Source organism: Dunckerocampus dactyliophorus, chromosome 16 (genome assembly GCF_027744805.1).
Source record: "Dunckerocampus dactyliophorus isolate RoL2022-P2 chromosome 16, RoL_Ddac_1.1, whole genome shotgun sequence".
NCBI classification, from domain to species: domain Eukaryota; kingdom Metazoa; phylum Chordata; class Actinopteri; order Syngnathiformes; family Syngnathidae; genus Dunckerocampus; species Dunckerocampus dactyliophorus.
The window spans coordinates 16,215,436-16,233,361 of record NC_072834.1 but is presented as its reverse complement, the minus strand read 5'-3'; the positions used below and the strand labels follow the sequence as shown (position 1 = coordinate 16,233,361).

The window sequence follows — 17,926 nt, the reverse complement described above, 5'->3', positions numbered from 1 at the left end:
CAAGGTCAGGAAATCAAATCTCTTGATGCACTACGGCAGCCAAGCGTGACTTTCAGTTTTCTCCACAGAGGGAAAATCCTGTGTGAAACACTCCACTGCTTTACGTGGGAGTGGAAGCCACACAATTAAGCTTTAAATGGGACTCATTTGGGTCTTGCCAGAGTTGTTTCCTGTATGTGCCAACAAATTGTAGTACTCAGAAGACCATTAGCTCATACCATTCTATGTTGTTTATCATTACACTTTTTAGAAAGAAAATGTGAGCAAACAATTATATTTCTGACAATTTAACTTTAAACTATGTACTATATATGCAGATGCAATGCAGAATCTGCATCTGAAATGTGATGAAAAACAGCTACACTAGTGTACACAATGATAACCATATTTTTCAATGAATATGTGTTTCCGTCTGTCTATTAGAGTTTTGTTAGTTCAGATGTGTATATTTGTGTGTCTGTTATGGCAGGGGTGTCCACAATGTGGCATGAGGACCTTTTTGCAGCCCACAGCTCCTTTTTTATTAGTCGGCGGCACATTATAAAAAATAACATTAAACAAAAAAAATAGCAAAAATTAAGAAAATACAGCACAAAGTCAAAATGCAAAGAGAAAAGGCTTGGAATGTTTATACCAATAACTAATAATAACACAAAATTCTACCGCAGAAAATGTTTGGACATCCCTGTTTGGGGGGCTCGAGGTAAAACTAAAGCGGGGATGTCACACACAGGGGAACATGTTACAGACTCTGTTCACAAACATGCAAATTTAAAGCTGCCTACCAAGCTGAGCAAAAGTATTTATGGCTTGAAAGTGTTTAGACACTTCCTACAGTCAATAACAGCACTCTTGTTTATTCCGTGTACACAGCATGAGGCCAGTACACACACATTTGCCAGTAATTTAACTTTCACACCGTTCCCTTCCGCAATAGTCATTATGCAATAATGGTAAATAGGGACCTACCTATCAGTGAGTGTTGACTGCGTCCCACTCATTGGGCTTCCCTGGCGATTTCACCAACTTCTTCACCCGAATAACATTTTTACTGGGCCGTTTTACTTATCGAGTGTTATTCTAGCTCCTCAAATCCTGTAGGTAAGTGCGTCCACCCAAAAACATTTACTCCGTTATACTTTTCTGGGAGTGTTTCCTGTTGAAAAAAAATGCCGCTCCTCTGTGGAATTGCCGTTTTTCCCTTTGGATCTTATTCCATACTCCCAGTCTTTGGCTGCACCCGTAAAGGAAAAAACTCCGGAATTGTACTTTCCTTACAACTTCGAGATGGGTGTATCTTTTTTTTCCGTGGGAAAGTGTTCCGTCATGACACCGTGTTATCACAAAGCGTCTCGAATCCAAAGTTATCCTCGGACCACTATTTTGTCCTTTGTCATCAGCATCACCCTGGTGTTATTCCTTTTGCTTTGTCATCCATTTGTTTGCAACTACACATTCATGCAAATAGAAAAGGAAATACTTTGCTTCTTCTGTCCTCTTCCCCTCGCCACAGATAGGGTGGGCGAATCGATACAAATATCGATAATACCGATATTAAGGTCGTGTCAGTATCGAATAGATAGAGGAGAAATGGGATCGATATTTTTCACCTCTCCGTTTATTTTTATCTGTTTTATAGTTGTGTTGTTCAAATATATTGTATATATTTATATAATGCTAACAGAGAGCCAAAAACATATTGTTAACACAAGTGTGTTAATAAACATATTATAACTAAAATTTGTGTCCTGTGTTTTACTCTAATTATAATCAGGAACAAAAAATTAAAGGCAAAATCACATAATTATTCAATGACAAGTAAAAAAAAAAAAAGATATCGGTATTTACTTGACCTCGGATCGACACCAATATTTGCAGTATTGTCCAACTCTACCGGGTATATGTTGCGTTCAAATACCCCTCGTAATCCTGTGGACCAGACAATACAATGTACTCGAGGGAATGTTTTGTTTTAACCTCGGAATGTTGGTAACAACACCAATAAACACAATTATGAGTGCGAATAACAAATATGTCTGTTAATGAAAAGATGTTCCATCTCACGATAAGTGTGTGCTTGAATGAAACACGATCAGCCTTTTTTTTCTTTTTTAGAGCTGCATTATTATTCATCGCCTACAGATGGCAGCACTTAACCAACTGGTCCGAATATGCACCACGGGACCAACATTTCCCACGAAGAAGCCGCCCATCCATCCAGGCTAACCTCAGCTAGCAGACAACGTAAACATTGGCACAGCATTAGCAAGACTCGGACGTTTAAACTCTTTTTTGGCACATTTTTTCTTGATCCGTTTACAATATTATGTGGTAGCCTAGATAAAATGTAATATTCAGCTATGGGCGTTTGGATTTGTGTTTTTTTAACGTTCCCGAGGCCTTGAGTTTTCCCTGCTAACGGAAGGTAAGACATTGGCAGGCTAACGGGCTAAGCTAACGTCATTCTCTGCAGAGTCTTTTTTTTTCAACCATTCTTTCCAAAATGCTTTGCGCATTCGAAGTTACTCTGATTAAGTTTTTCCCAACGAGATGTCATTGTCTCTGCATGCAAAGCCAAGCGTTTCCGTGGCCTTTTGTGTTACAAATGGCCAGATAGTAATAGAATGCAACACACCCATAGCCAAGACCTGTTTGCCGTTGCATTGTCAGAATTTACACGAGCTGATTATCGAGTATTTTTGCATACTTTAAAAACATGCATGTTTACATTTTTTGTGGCGTTAAATATCTTTTTCGTGGCAGCATAGTTTGCATGCAATTACAATAGCATTGCACAAATAATCACTGTTAGTGTTTAACTAGAAGTAATAATAGCAAGGCAACTATGTTTGCAAGATGCAGCCTACAAAATGTATGTTGCATTATTGTTGTTACAGCTCATGATTCAGCTGGAGAAACCGGTGCTGACTGGTACCATGCCGGTGGTATGGCCCACTATCCTCGACCTTGGCAGGGATGAGTGCAAAAGGATACTTCGGAAACTTGGTAAGTTTTAGTTAGCATTACTTCCCAAATCCCCAAAACAAACACTGGCCAAACCTAATGTTTTTTGTCTTCTATGCATCGTGGCAATATATTTGGAATAATGTTAATGTAAGCTGTAACGATGATATTGATGATGATTGTGTATATCTGCGCTTTCCAGAGCTGGAAGCTTACGCCAGTGTCATCAGTGCCCTGCGAGCTCAAGGCGACTTGACAAAAGACAAGAAGGATCTGCTGGGAGAACTGACAAAGATCCTCGGGTAATTATGCCTGGCATGTCCACGTGATGGAGAAAAACACTTCTGGGTGTAAACACTGCTTTATCTTCTTTGCAGCATCTCGACAGAGCGGCACCGTGCAGAGGTTCGCAGGGCCGTCAATGATGAGCGCCTCTGCACCATTGCGTACCAGTGAGTGTTTCACCACCGTCCGGTGTGCCAAGCCATTGACTGAAATACAAAAAATTGCGACTCACGTTGTGTTTCAGCATGGCGGGTCCAAACAGCTCGTCCGAGTGGGCCATCGAGGGACGCCGGCTCGTTCCGCTGATGCCAAGGCTGGTCCCTCAGACGGCTTTCACGGTGACCGCTAACGCAGTCGCCAGCGCCACAGCCAATCAGAATGCCTCCCTTCTGTTGCCAGCTGAAACAGGGAACAAAGAAGGTAGGTCAGCACTCCTGTGTGATCATCAAGAATATTTGCATTTATTATTAAGTCTGAAAAATAGTAGCAATTTTTAAATTAATTTTAAAATGAATTAATTCAAAAAAATAATATAGCTTATGATCCAGTAATTTGGGGATTTGTGGATGTGTATTTTTTTATGTTTTCTGACGAGAAAAAACACCTGCAAAAATCACAACTGAGGTTCAGACCTAAATTAAAATGCACAAGCAAGGTTACGTAAGTATATTTTTCTTTTCGAGATATGAACATGTCAGAATCTCAAAGCAGCCTAGTGGATATATTTATAGTTTGCATGAAAACCTCATTCATTTGTATTCCACATGTATTTAAACTAGGGATGCTCTGATCGTTCGGCCACCGATCAGTATCGCCCGATTCCCTTGAAAAATCACGTGATCAGCATATGCAGATAAATGCCTTTCAATCACCTGTGGCTAGTACTATTGCAGTCCGCAGCAATCCTTTCATGCAGTGCAGTGTCTTGCCCTATCTAACAGCTTGGGCAGCGTCGTCCCCCCACTTTCCTTCGAAGCAAAAACATAATGTCTGCCGCGTGGAACTTAACTGCCAACACGTGCCACGAAAATGATCTTGCGGGTGTAGCACGTTAAAAAGCTTTAATTCAATACGGCATTTGAAGAATAAACACTTGACGGCGTCTGGTGAGTTTTCCAGGCTCATGGTGTGACGCAGCCATGTGGACAACATTCCCCGAATGTGTGTGACAGTCAAAAGGCTCTGCTAATAACCCCAAAAGTAATTGAATTCATCCGACGAGATGACCAGCCTTCCTCAGCAGTGGAAGACACCGGGTTCGCAGAGTGCTCTCTCACTTACGTGGAAGTCCTGCTAGAGCTCCACCAATGTCCTCGCACATTTAAAGTCTCCTTAAAGAAGGCGTCTCATCCTCTGTAGGTTTCACGAGTGATACATGTTCTCTTAAAAAATAAGCAAAAATGTTTTTGTCTAAATTAAGGTCGTTTTATGGTTCCTTTTTTCATATTATAATGCCAGTAGCAGGGGTGCAGCCAGGAATTCTGGGTTCCATGGAAAAAAAACACGTTTTCCCCCTCCCCCTCATTAATTAATTACAAATGTTATTAGTAATTACCCGAATTGTCCTGACTTTTCCCCTTTATACAGCACCCCTGGCCAATAGCACTCATCATAAATGTGTAATTAATCCATGTGATTGGTATTGGCCGATTTCACTCCTGGATGATCGGTATCGAAATCAGCAGCATAAAAACCTGATCGGAGCATCCCTAATTTACTAAATTACTGTAATATTGGGTTAAGGTGTGATTTTTCATACCTATTCCAGCCTAAGAGTTCCACTCTGCTCTTCCTTGCTTTGCTATTTATGCTTGTTTTTGTATGGAAACACTAAATAATTATAATAACAATAAAACATAAGAAAGGCTAGCACTAGCACTAGAGAGCGTTAGGCTCCATTCTATGTGACATCACAGTCTTAGAAGTCTTTGACCTTTAAAAAACAAACAAAAAAAACATTAAAAAAAGCAAACAAATGGAAATATAGTATTGTTAAGATTGGTACCCAAATAATATAAGTACACTACCCCAGACTAGCATAGTTACTAATAATGGTTTCAAAGAACAGATGACCGTATTTTTGCAACCATAAGGCACACCGTATTAAAAGGCGGAGTCTCAGTTACGGGTGCTATTTCTGTATTTAACACATACATAAGGCACACCGTATTATTGGGCGCAGGCAGTCAAACATACGGGCGCTCAAGAGTCAGTGAGGAAGCGATTGTACTTTATTTCTTTGGGCAGATTAAGAACGGAACTCTCACACAGTTTATCAAAACCACTGGAAATCGCGGAAGGTCATCGCTCAACACAACAGTCTCAGTTATGGTGCACAACACAGCAACGCAGCAGATAGACAAAAACAGACAAGACACTACCGCTATTTGTGCAGAACAATGACTGATAACTATGTCTCAGTCATGGTGCACAACTAAAAACATCACACAGCAATGCAGCAGATAGACAAAAACAGACAAGACACTACCGCTATTTGTGCAGAACAATAACTGATAACTATGTAGCTCAAACATGTAACTTTAACAGCATTTACACCAAAACAGTACCGCAAAGCATGCTGGGGAACAGGACGTGCTCCCAGCGACGCTACAATAAGTTAACATGCATGCACGCTAAAACATACGCTAGTATGCATGCTATCGTATGTTTTTAAAAAGGCTGCGGGAGCAAAACTGAGTTTGGTTGTACTTTATTGAAGTATTTAACAATGTACTCACGTTATTTTTTATCAATCCTTATCCACAAATCCATCAAAGTCCTCATCTTCTGTATCCCAAATGAACAACGGGGCAAGTTCTCCATCAAACACGCCAGGTCAGGTAAAAGCCGACTACTTGTGCTCTGTTGTATGCATCGCTACCGTGCTGGTCCCCTTCTTCTCTACAGTGCGGTTCACCGGGATGTCGAAAGTGACCGGCATGTCGTCCATGTTGGTGATGTAGTTGGGCTGGATGTGTTTTGTTGGCAATTTTTTTTTACCACAGTAGGAGTTGCTGCGCCACGGTAGTCCTTGCCCGGATTGATAGATGGCGCCGTTTCGTTGATCTTGAATTCTCTTGCGGCTGCTCGATTCCCATGTTCCTCCGCGTAACTGATAGCTTGCAGTTTAAACTGTGCTTCATTAACCAGTCTCTTTGTAGGTGGCATTTTCGAGGGTCCTTAGCCAAATTGATGTTGTTTGCACAATGCACATACTGGTACTATGTACTACCTACTGGGGGCGTCCCTTTTGCGTCCTCTTTCACGCCCACCTTTCCCTCTTTAACGTCCGCATGCTGTCGTCAGTCACGTCCGCCTTTCGTCTATATAAACAGCGTGTTGGCAGGAGATGCTTCCAGTAAATCAAGCGGAGCGCTCATCAAAGTCACACAACAACTTTAACAGCTTTTGGAACGCGGTGCACACATAAGGCATGCCACATTATAAGGCGCCCCGTCCATTTTGGAGAAAATTGAAGACTTAAGTGTGCCTTATGGTCGTGAAAATACAGTATACAAAAAAATGTCACAATTACCTATTTAACTGAACGAGATTTGTGGTGTTAATGGCTGTCACTCACTCACAACTGCACACACACATGCCTGTCCTGTGTGTGTGCACGTACCCATACACATACACGCAGTCTCAGGAAACATGTCATCACCTTTCCCTGCGTGTGCGTGTGACGTGGGGTCTGGCTTGCATGCTCTGAGCAGGAAGAAGGCGGTACGTAAGTAAGTTTGAACGCTAGCGCCCCCCTTTGCTTTACCTAAACATGACAGATGGCACCTTTTTTATGTACAATTCACAAATAAAAGTGGGAGAAAATGACAAAAAAATATGTTTAGATGTTATATATTTAAAAAAATGTTGAGTAATATTTTATACATTGCTTTTTATATTCATAGATATTTTTTTCCAAGTGTCCAACAGAATTTTGACAAAAGGAAAGTCTGGTAATTTTCCACCCAATATGTCAGTGACACGCCTTTCCTCCTCCTCATCCTCACAGTGGTTGTGTGTTACTCCTACACGAGCACAACGTGCACCTCCACCAGCTCCACAGCGACCAGCGGCGCCATGGGCGTAGCGTCCAAATCCCCACGGCCGCCCAGCCCCTCCTCCAGTGTGGTGGTGCTGCCCAGCGGAAGCACCGTCTACGTGAAAAGTGAGCGGAATGACTTTTAACCAGGACACCCTCCATGCATTCATAGTCATTATCAGCCACTTGCAAACTGGAGTGTGTACTGTAACTGGAGATTTTTGTCTTATTTTCCAGGCGTGAGCTGCTCGGACGAAGACGAAAAGCCACGCAAGCGAAGGCGCACCAACTCGTCAAGCTCATCTCCGGTGATGCTGAAGGAGGTCTCCAAAGTGTCGCCACCCGTCGCCAAGAACATGGTGGCGCCGGTGAGCGGCTCCCCCAAGATGAGCAACATCATGCAGAGCATCGCCAACTCACTGCCGCCCCACCTGTCACCCGTGAAGATTACCTTCACCAAGCCCACCATCCAGACCACCAGTGCCACCACGCAAAAGGTAGTGGCAGGTGATTTCTCGTTTACGTCAAACAATTGTTGACCGTCAAATTTTTTCTCCCTTTGAGCAGGTGATCATCGTGACGACGTCCCCCAGCTCCAACTTTGTGCCCAACATCCTGTCCAAGTCGCACAACAACGCCGGCGTGTCCAAGCTGGGGTCTACCGCCATTCTGACCACGCCCACCCAGAAACAGACAGTGGTCTTCCCGGCTAGCTCCACCACTGTCGCCGTCACTACGGTGGTGTCCTCTACGCCCTCGGTGGTCATGTCCACCGTCTCCACATGTAAGTCGTCGAGCTGATTCACCCTCCTAGAGAAGCGCTTATAATACAGTGGTGTGAAAAAGTGTTTGCCCTCTTCCTGATTTATTCTTTTTTTTTTTGTTGTTTGCCTGTTTTGTCACTCTTTAATGTTTAAGATCATCAAACAAATGTAAATATTAGTCAGTGACAACACAACTGAACACAAAATGCAGTTTTTAAATGAAACTGTTTATTATTAAGGGGAAAAAAATCCAAACCTGCATGGCCCTTGGGGCTGGGCGATATATGGATATTTTTAAAATATCGATATTTACTTTAAGCACGATATCGAAAACAACCATATCATTCATGTTGATATAGACTAGATTTGAGCTGTACCTCCCTCATCTCTCTGCACTGTAAGTTGAGCCTTTTTTTCTCCCTTGATCATCAAATGTTTAATGAAAAACTCCTTTTTGTGTTCAGTTGTGTTGTCACTGATGAAATTTGTGTGATGATCTGAAACATTTAAGTGTGACAAACATGCAAAATAAGAAATCAGGAAGGGGGCACACTTTTTCACCTCTGTATGTAGCACCACTTGGGGGCAGCAGACCCTGTAATTTGTTGCATGTTGTCAATGTTTTCTACCCAAGGTGCTGCCTCAGCAGGAGTGAAAGTAGCCTCAGCCAGGCTCCCCTCCCCAAAGACCCTGGTGGGCTCTTCGACTCAGATCCTGACCCAGTTCCCCAAGCAGCAGTCTCCCAAACAGCTGCAGACCTCGCCCATTGGTACTTCTAGCGTGAGCCAGGCCCAGAGTGGCGCCACTACCTCGCCAGGTGCAAAGCCTACCATTCAGATCAAGCAAGAGTCTGGTAGGTCCAACAAGAAGCTGCCATTTTAATTGGTCCTTTCAATAGTGACAACGCGTTTTGCATGTACAGGAGTGAAGATCATTACTCAGCAGGTTCAGCCTAGCAAAATCCTGCCCAAGCCATCATCGGTGGCTCTGTCCAGCAGCAGCTCCTCCCCCATCATGGTCGTCAGTAGCAATGGAGCCATCATGACCACTAAACTGGTCACTCAGCCCACAGGTTGGTATATCTAACCCTAAACCTCAGAACTGAGCACAACGTGCGATACACCTGCACACCACTGCGCTGTGTTTCGTTGGCAGCTACGCAGGCCACCTACACGAGGCCAACCATGACTCCCAACATCGGTGCCAGAATCTCAACCTCAGCCGGCGGCGCCACCTATGTCAAGACCACAAGTGGGAGCATCATCACGGTGGTGCCCAAGTCCTTAGCCACTCTGGGCGGGAAGATCATCAGCAGTAACATCGTGTCAGGTAGGCCAGCAACTTGGGAACAGCAGAGAGCCCGAGGCTATGAGCTAACCTGATCCACTCTGGCTTTGCCAGCCTCCATTCACTTTTCATCAGTCTGTTGTGGATGCAGTATGTCGCCATATTGCAATATTGGCACCAACATTTGTCATTTCTTTGCGTTTCTCCTGCACAGACTTCATCTCTTTCCATTTACCTGTACATACAGCAGCAAACTACAGAGGAATCTGTTCCAGAAGGTCCAACTCCAAACAAAACCTACTCTGACAAATCAATTTTTTCCATAAGAAATAATGTCAATCCAAACATAGTCATCCCTCGCTTGTCACGCTTAATTGGTTCCAGACCCGACAGCGAATTTCCGGGAAGTATATTAATATTAATAAATGGAATATTTTCACAGTTACAGCATAGAAAACCTGTTCATGACCTTCTAAATACAGTTTTTAACATGATTAGAGCCTTGTAGACATGAAATAACACGCCATAGTCACCTTTACACTCAGGAAGGAGGAAGAAGGACAAAGTAAGAAGCCACAAACGTACCACTTCCACACAGGATGGGAGGATAACTTTTTTTCACTATGTCATGTTGGACTGCATCCATGATTGACTTCATGTTGCAAGTTAAGGTAATGTTTCATCAGTGTAACATTACTGACGCCTAGTGACCAGAGTACTACATATGACTTGTCTTCAATGTTTTTTGACTAATAATAGGCCACAGTCAACCACGAAACAGCTATCATTTATTGATACATTTTTGCAAAACCGGAATAGAGTGAGGGAGCGATGTTTGAACTGCAAAGTAGTGAGGGACGACTGTAATTCGTTCTAAAAAGCCAAAAAAAGTTTTAGTTTTACAATTATACATGCAGAAAACAATTCAAAATGCATACAATACATGTAAATGATGAGTAAAAGGGATAAATGAACATTAAGGTTACTTTTAACTTCACTGAAGATGTGATTGTTGACAAAGACACGATGTGGTAGAGTGAGATCAACACGGACACCAGCTTCCTGTTTTTCCTTGAATTCAGTAGTGCTTCTTACCTCAAGTGTCTGCTTTTCTTTTGACCACGGCTGCAAAATAAGTCAAAAGAGAGCCAAAGAAAGTTGGAAGTGCCAGAAGTTTCATAAAGTAGGTGAGAAAGGCGTTTGAATTCAAGAAATAACACATAGCAAAACACCAACTTGGTGTCCGTGTTGCTCTTGCTGCATATCGTGTCTTTGGCAACAGTCATGTCTTCAATGAAGGTAAAAGTATCCTTAAATGTTCATTTGTATGTAGTTTATGCATGTAAAACTATGATTATAAAAGGTGGAAAATTTTGTGTTAACACTTGGTGGTGTAACTGTGTTGGTTAGCAAAGAACTACAGAGTCAACCGCTGATGACATCATAGACAGGTGACAGAGCTGACTTTTGGTTCCTGTTTCCATGTATTAGCAAGCTGAAAAATACATTTAAGAACACAGTTGTACTCAACAAGCGCGTGCCATATTGTGCGCTAACTGGAAAATGTACGCAATTTTTGGCGTAAATTTTCTAACCTTAAACAAAAAACCCGCTAACCGAGGTTTCACTGTAGTCAGGCCTGAACGCATGCCAAGAATGCATCCACTGAACAAAATGCACATTCTTTCACATGGCGGTCCCGCAGGACTGCTGCATCAGAGCCACGAGAGTGGTCCCCGCATTTATTCACATGTCTAATGATGTCCCCCCCCCCCCAAACAGGCACCACAACAAAGATCACCACCATCCCCATGACGTCCAAACCCAACGTCATTGTGGTTCAGAAAACCACAGGCAAAGGAGCGACCATTCAGGGGCTGCCCGGCAAGAACGTGGTCACCACGCTGTTGAACGCAGGGGTTAGTCAAACGCTGAACACTGTCATGATCTCCCATTTTCTTGATGATGTTATTTATTACACAATGTTGGAGTATCTCACCGAGTGTGTCGGCAGGGCGAGAAGAGCCTACAGGCTGTTCAGGGTACCAAACCAGCCATCATCACCACCTCCAGGCCCATCACCAAGATGATCGTCACCCAGCCCAAAGGCATGGGCTCTGGCTCGCAGTCCACCGCCACCAAGATCATCCCGACTAAGATTGTCTACGGCCAGCAAGGCAAGACCCAGGTGAGAGGCTAACTGTAAAGTAATAATAATCATGTAAATGTAATATTGAGTGACTTGTTTTGCTTCCAGGTGCTCATCAAGCCCAAGCCAGTGTTCCAGGCCGCCGTGGTGAGCGAACAGACCCGGCAGCTGGTCACCGAGACGCTTCAGCAGGTGACGCGCTCGGCTGACGTGGGGCAGGTTGTGGGTCAGGATGTTTCTGCCAAGGACGACAGCGGCGGCTTCACGGAGAGCAGCAGCGGCAGCTCGGTCGGCGAGACGTCCCACAGTAGCGGTAGGAAGATGTTCTTCGACTTCTGTGTTGGGAGAGAAACTTAGCGTTCATTCTGTGTCCTCCTTTTCATCCTTCCTGAAGATTCCCAGCCTGTGCTCCACGTGGTGTCCTCCAGAGAGCACGATTGGACCGAGCAGGAAGTGGCGGTAGAATCCACCCCGACTATCATCTATCAGGAAGTGTCTGCCGGCGAATCCCAGTCTGCCACGTCCACCATTAAAGCTCTGCTGGAACTGCAGCAGACCTCAGGTGGGACTTGGGTATACAATAATTTACTTCAACAACCCTTGGACACAATACAGCTTGAACCAATGTAGGCGGTGGCCATCTATAGCCAATTCTTTTTTTCTTTTTTTTAAAAAATGGAACATTGTTGCTAACATATCCACAGTGAAGGAAAAGGGCCAAGAGTCCAAGACCAGGCAGCACACCATCGACTTGAGCCAGATGGCCGTACCCATTCAGTTGGCCCAGGAGAAGAAAACCAGCCCGGAAGCCTCCAGGCCGACCAGCTCAGAGGCCGAAGCCGGCTCTGACGTCATCACAGCAGGTTTGCACCTCGTGCCTTCACATCCTACTAGCATAAATAGGCAGATTGGACACCTGCGTCATGATTGATTGCTCCACCAGGTAAAGTCAGCCAGGTGGGCGTGTCCTCGGGAGACAGCGTGGTCATGGCCTCCGCTCAGCAGCCGCAGCAGGGGAAGCCTTACAAGAGCCAGATCACCACGGTAACCAAACCAGCTGCCGCCCCGCCTGCAGCCACAGTAACGCACATCAGCCTCGGGGTGAGGAGAAGCGGTGACTTTCAATTAAAGTATGTGTTGTCGTGTTCAATTAGTGGCTGGCATTGTCTTTTTTTGTAGCCCCCTGACGGTAAAACGGACTCCGTGTTGGAGGTCAGTGAGCTGGAAGGCGACACTTTAGACCCCCAGACGGGTTTGTTTTACCGCTCCACCAGCCAGCCAGCAACAGACTGCGCCAAGCACTCAGCCACTGCCGCTCAGCCGTCAGTCGTGAGCAGGCCGGACACCGAGCAGCCACCGCCGCCACCACAACTGCAGAGCAAACCTCAAATCAGCCAGCCTTCCTCTGCAACCTTTTCCGCCGCGCCCCATTTGACCAAGAAACTCCCCAAACTCAGAGAGCAGAGTCAGCCCAAACCTCAGGGGTCCGTCACGCCGCCAGGCACGCCCATCAAGCTGCCAGTGACGCCGCAGCTGCCCAAGCTCCAGCAGGCGCCCACATCCCACCACAGGCCTCTGCACACGTCCATGTCCCACCCGCCTCCGCTGCAGGCGCACCACCCTGTCAGTGCAGAGAAGACCGCCTCCAGCCAGGTGAGATGGGCTTCCATTTTCACCTTCCTGTGTACTAAACGTTTGAAGGGGGCTAAAATTCTTTTGATACTTTCACGATATTGAAAAGTCCATGTCCTCCATCACAGCAGCCAATCATCACTCAGAGCGCCACCGTCACCAAGATCACCTTCGGCAGCACTCATCACCCATCGCCCGTCTTTAGTGGCGAGGCGGTCGCCAAAGTCATTCCGGAGTCCAGCTCGGGCCCGCCGGCGGACAAGACCTCCGTGTCGGACATCCTCAAGATCTCCATGATGGAGGCTGAGATCGACCCCAGCACCGAGCCCATGGTGGTGGACTCCTCCAGCGACTGCACCCCCGTAGGGAAACAGCTAGAGGTCCTGGGAGTCTCGGGCACGCTGGACTCGGGTCAGTTCATCAGCAGCTCAGCAGCGGCGGCTGCAGCAGCGCATCATCACGCCCACTCCAAAGCGCAGCAGTTCAGCCACGTGCAGCCCAGCAAAGGAGACATGGAAGTCATCGAGGTACGACTTTTACCAAACAGTGGGAAAACTTCAGCAAATTAGACATTTTCTTTTAAGGCTTTAATTTTGTATTAAAGAATATTATTGATTGATCCTTTCCCCAACAGCCTAGCTCATCGAGTAGTTTGCTTGTTAGTTTGACAAATGAAGACGATAAAAACAAAACAGCGTAAAAGCATCTATAGCCCCTAAAAACGTATCCGAAAAAAAAAAATATTTTCAGTGTGAAGTTGACAAAAATATATTTTATGTATAATTGTTGGAGGTTTGGAGATACAAAATAAAATTTGGAGATACAGTCGTCCCTTGCAATATCGAGGTTCGTTTATGGCTCCCTCACTATATCACGTTTTTTCAGAAATAAATAAATAAATGATCGCTGTTTCATGTTAGACTATGGACTATTATTCGTTAAAACATTAAAATACAAGTGATGTGTCGCATTCTGGTCACTAGGCGGCAGTAATGACACAAAACATTGCAACGTTACCTTACATTACATCACCTTAACACTGCCTGAAGTCAGCCATGGCATGTCCGACATGATAGATTGAAAAAAGGTCCTCCCATTCTGTGTGGAAGTGGTAAGTTATTGGCTTATTAAGAAGAAATAAATTCAAGGCAAACTGGTTATCTCATTAGCTTGCTAGCTAGTGGCTGTCTCAAGTCCCTGCAGCATAGGAGTTGCAGTGTGGCGTAAACAATGAATAATAATAGTGTACAGATGTCTGTAGGGGTGTTATTTCATGTCTACAGGGCTCTAATAATGGTTAAAAAAAAGTATTTAGAAAGTCATAAACAGGTTTCCTATGCTCCAACTACGAAAATATTCCATTTATCTGCCGGGTCTGGAACCACTTAGCAGCTATAAACGAGGGACGTGTGTACATGCTTTTCTTTTAGTATCCACAAAACAGCAGGAAAAAAAATACTTTTTTGACCGATTACATAGAAACTAAATTTCATTTTTCATTTCACAGACATACATGCTGTTTTTTTGCTTTTTTTATCCCGCCAAAAATATTACAGTGCTTTTTTTTTTTTTTTTTTTTTACATAAAAAGGGGTTAAGTTGAAGATACAACCAAACTTACTTTTGTTTTTTTTTTGGATAAAAATAATAGTATAATAAATAAAATAATTAACTTGGAGATACATCCCGCCCCCCCCACACCTTTTTTTTTATTTACAAAAAAAAGATAGGACTTTATGACCCTTCTAGTCAATGATTTGATGAAACGGTAATGCACCAATCCCCCACTAGGAGGTGCAACAACACTCATTGAGCTTTTCCCACTTTAATGCATGTGTCATGTAGGGTACATTGTGGTCGTCTGCAACCAAACTGAACCAAAATGTTCTGTCTTGGTAACATCGTCGTAGTTTAACTATTTGGATGTAGCAAGGGAAGAAATTGGACCGTAAGTGGAACTAGATATAGGCAATATGGCACATAGTGTCCTAACACGGTATATAAGATCTCTACCTGGCATGCAGGTGATCCCTCAGTACTCCATCCTGCCGGACTCCAGCCAGTCCAACGTTGTGGTGGAGCCCAGTGGCTTCCTGGAGATCACAAACTACACCAGCCAGCAGCTGGAGGAAGACAGCCCCATGGAACAGGAAGTGGACAGCAGCAACGACGAGGCGGTCTCCGCCAGCCCCCCTGACCAGCCGTAGTCGCGTACACACTCATAACAGTTTCTGTGGCATGCAAGGCATTCGACAATGACTCCAAGCGGAGCCACGTGCCACATTGGACAACATCATGTTTGATAGGACTGCACTTTTTGTGGACATTTCACCTTCAGAGTTCCTCACTAAAGACTTGATGTTTTCTGCCAAGCGACTTGATGAACTTTTTAGAAGGCACCGCAGCTTTGTAACTCTCCTATGGAATCAACTTTTCATAGAACTTGCAGGACATTGCGTTTCTACGAGGGGTATTAAGATTAACGTAGTCCCAGAAGATACATACACGGATACATACATACATACATACATACATACATGCATATTATTGTGTATTCTCAATGATGTGATGTTTCACAAGAAGGACTTAATGTATGTATTATTTTTTGTAAGATATATCATGGAGATCATCTTAGAAATACTGCATAGTGTTTGATCTATGCCTTTCCTTTTATACATTTTCAAAGTACACAAATTGAGAGGATTCGTTTAATCTAAAAAATAAATCGTCCTGAGTAGAAAACCCCCCTTCATATTCTTTGTTTTTATTGTAAGGAGGGAAAGGCGTGTGTATTTCCATTTTTTTCTCTTTACCTGAAAAAATTATTTTAATTTTAGATTAATTAAAGGGGGGAGGGGGGGAGTTTACAAAATTTGGTGATACTGTACAAGTTTTTTCCCTTTTAAGTTGGAAACCAAGAAAATGACTTTTTTTTTTTTAAGATAAAAAGAAAAACAAGTCACACAATGTGGAAATACATGTTTTCCCTCTTTTTATCCAGAATCATTAGAATTTTTAGAATTGTTTTAGATAAACGCACACAGTTTGGAAATACATGGTTTCCCTTTTTATCCACAACACTTTTTTCCATTAAAAAAAATGAAATAAAAAAAAATGCAAAACATGTTTTTCCTTTCCACAAAATAGCTTTTATTCATTCAGAAAATACAATCATAAAATTTGAAGCAACGCATCCATGACAATTTTGACAAAAAGAAAAGCTAACCGATGTAAAATGTCCACTTATTTTGCGTAACTTCCTGTCTTGTTTTGAAATTGTAGAGGAAATAGCACACTGCGCAGAGCTAACTCGTTCAAGTTCTATTCTGCGTAAAATGACGTGTGCGTATTTTCCCCTGATCATTTTAGTGAAATTCTGAATTGCACGATTTCGAGGGTATTTGACTTTACTGCTCCTCGAGGAATTTATGTTGAGCCCCCCACCCCCACTAGCAAAAAGTGTGTATAACATCTGAACCAAGCAGTACTTTAATGCCTTCCTGCAGCACACTCCTCTGACTTTTATCCTCCACACGTTTGAAAGTGATCCACATCCGGCCTGAAGATTCCGACTGGTTGGCGTCCAGCTCGAGACATGTGGCTCTGCTTAACTTGATGCTGACTTAGCGCCCACCCCCCACCCAGCTTGTTTAGATGGGTGATACCCATTTTCTCTGCTGACTCAGGCATTTAATCAACTACGCCTTTAAAATACCACATTTTTAAAATTCATTCATACCTCATTAACATTCACCTCTGATAAAAATCCAATTCAATTCACAATTCAAGACGTTTGTGGCAGGGGAGGTCACAGTTACTCAGGACTACTTCAAACAATATATTTATAATTACTTTGCTTTTCCTTGTGTTGCAACTTTTCAGTCAACTGCTTTGGAATGTTATTAAAAATAATGTGGAAAATAAATGAAGGGAGGAATTATTATTTATTGTTTTTAATAACCAGAACGACTAAATCATGTGAAAACAATTCATTTGCGTAGGTCTGCCAAAGACAGTATTACAAAATAAAACAGCATTTTTTCTGAAGTTAAAAAAATAAGACCAAGATAAATACTTTAAAACTTTTTTTAACAATATGACTTACGTTCTGTAAAATTAATTTGGAAAATCAAATATATATTTTTTTAGCATTTTTTTGTATTCTTTTCCGTTATAGAATAATTGACAATGATGCAAAATGTTGCAATCTACTCACTTTTTTTAATGCCCTGCTGTTAAAGTTCCTAAGGAATGAGGAAACGTTGGATCAGTCCAGCTGCTCTCTTGCTCTCACACGCACACACACACGCACGCGCACACACACATACACACCACCCTGGCATATTTCCTGGTGGCTTTACCAGGCAAAATGTCCCCACAATAAAGGTTAGTTTGGCATGTCTGTATTGTTTGTGGTGTACTTGGAGATGAGTGTGAAGAGTTGGTGCACACTAGTATGTCATTTATCATGCGGCATTCCTTTAGCTTGACTTTTTTTTGGCTCTTTTTCATCAGGGTGAGTCGGGCTTTTCCTCATACGGTGTTCATTTCCTTAGGGAATGGATCTTAATGACAATGTTGAGTCCGAAGTCATTTTACCATTCCTTCATTGCAGTGGTTCTCAATTCTTTTCTGTCATGCCCCCCGGTTTAAAATACTCTTGACAAACTGATACTATCTACTGTACTTATTTATCTGTACCGTACAGACTGAACTCGAAACTGGAACCAGGAAAATGCAACAACATGGAGAGCAGTGAAGCATACACGCGTATTCAAGAGTCAAATTGCAAGCTGAGTACGGT

The 17,926-nt window shown here is 43.3% G+C and overlaps 2 protein-coding genes across 4 annotated transcripts in view; one reads left to right on the top strand and one right to left on the bottom strand.

The window, feature by feature from the left end:
• The window catches only part of arhgef12b (Rho guanine nucleotide exchange factor (GEF) 12b), a 51,081-nt gene extending 49,558 nt beyond the window's left edge, over positions 1–1,523 (bottom strand). For both annotated transcript variants that reach the window (XM_054754865.1, XM_054754866.1), the window contains exon 1: positions 970–1,523. In XM_054754865.1, the coding sequence (XP_054610840.1) occupies positions 970–1,001 (32 nt within the window). In that variant the 5' untranslated portion in view covers positions 1,002–1,523. The remainder of the gene's footprint in view (positions 1–969) is intronic.
• emsy (EMSY transcriptional repressor, BRCA2 interacting) lies at positions 985–17,019 on the top strand. 2 transcript variants are annotated; one of them, XM_054754868.1, is made up of 20 exons: positions 985–1,101; positions 2,898–3,006; positions 3,167–3,266; positions 3,342–3,416; positions 3,494–3,669; positions 7,262–7,417; positions 7,529–7,788; positions 7,859–8,075; positions 8,690–8,908; positions 8,978–9,127; positions 9,211–9,384; positions 11,125–11,261; positions 11,357–11,530; positions 11,600–11,804; positions 11,886–12,053; positions 12,196–12,354; positions 12,435–12,592; positions 12,671–13,144; positions 13,252–13,650; positions 15,147–17,019. In XM_054754868.1, exons 2-20 carry the CDS (start codon positions 2,901–2,903, stop codon positions 15,327–15,329), a joined length of 3,690 nt encoding a protein of 1,229 aa, XP_054610843.1. In that variant the 5' UTR covers positions 985–1,101; positions 2,898–2,900; the 3' UTR covers positions 15,330–17,019. The 2 variants fall into 2 exon arrangements, with proteins under 2 accessions (XP_054610843.1, XP_054610842.1); XM_054754867.1 differs by lacking the exon at positions 985–1,101 and adding an exon at positions 2,165–2,425.
• The last annotated feature ends 907 nt before the right edge of the window (positions 17,020–17,926 follow it).

Excerpts from the sequence above, each read along its gene's own strand:
- emsy (XM_054754868.1), top strand. The coding sequence starts at position 2,901 with ATGATTCAGCTGGAGAAACCGGTGCTGACTGGTACCATGCCGGTGGTA. Across the intron at positions 7,418-7,528 it reads AAGCACCGTCTACGTGAAAA|GCGTGAGCTGCTCGGACGAA; the intron begins GTGAGCGGAATG and ends CTTATTTTCCAG. Across the intron at positions 13,145-13,251 it reads AGAAGACCGCCTCCAGCCAG|CAGCCAATCATCACTCAGAG; the intron begins GTGAGATGGGCT and ends CCTCCATCACAG.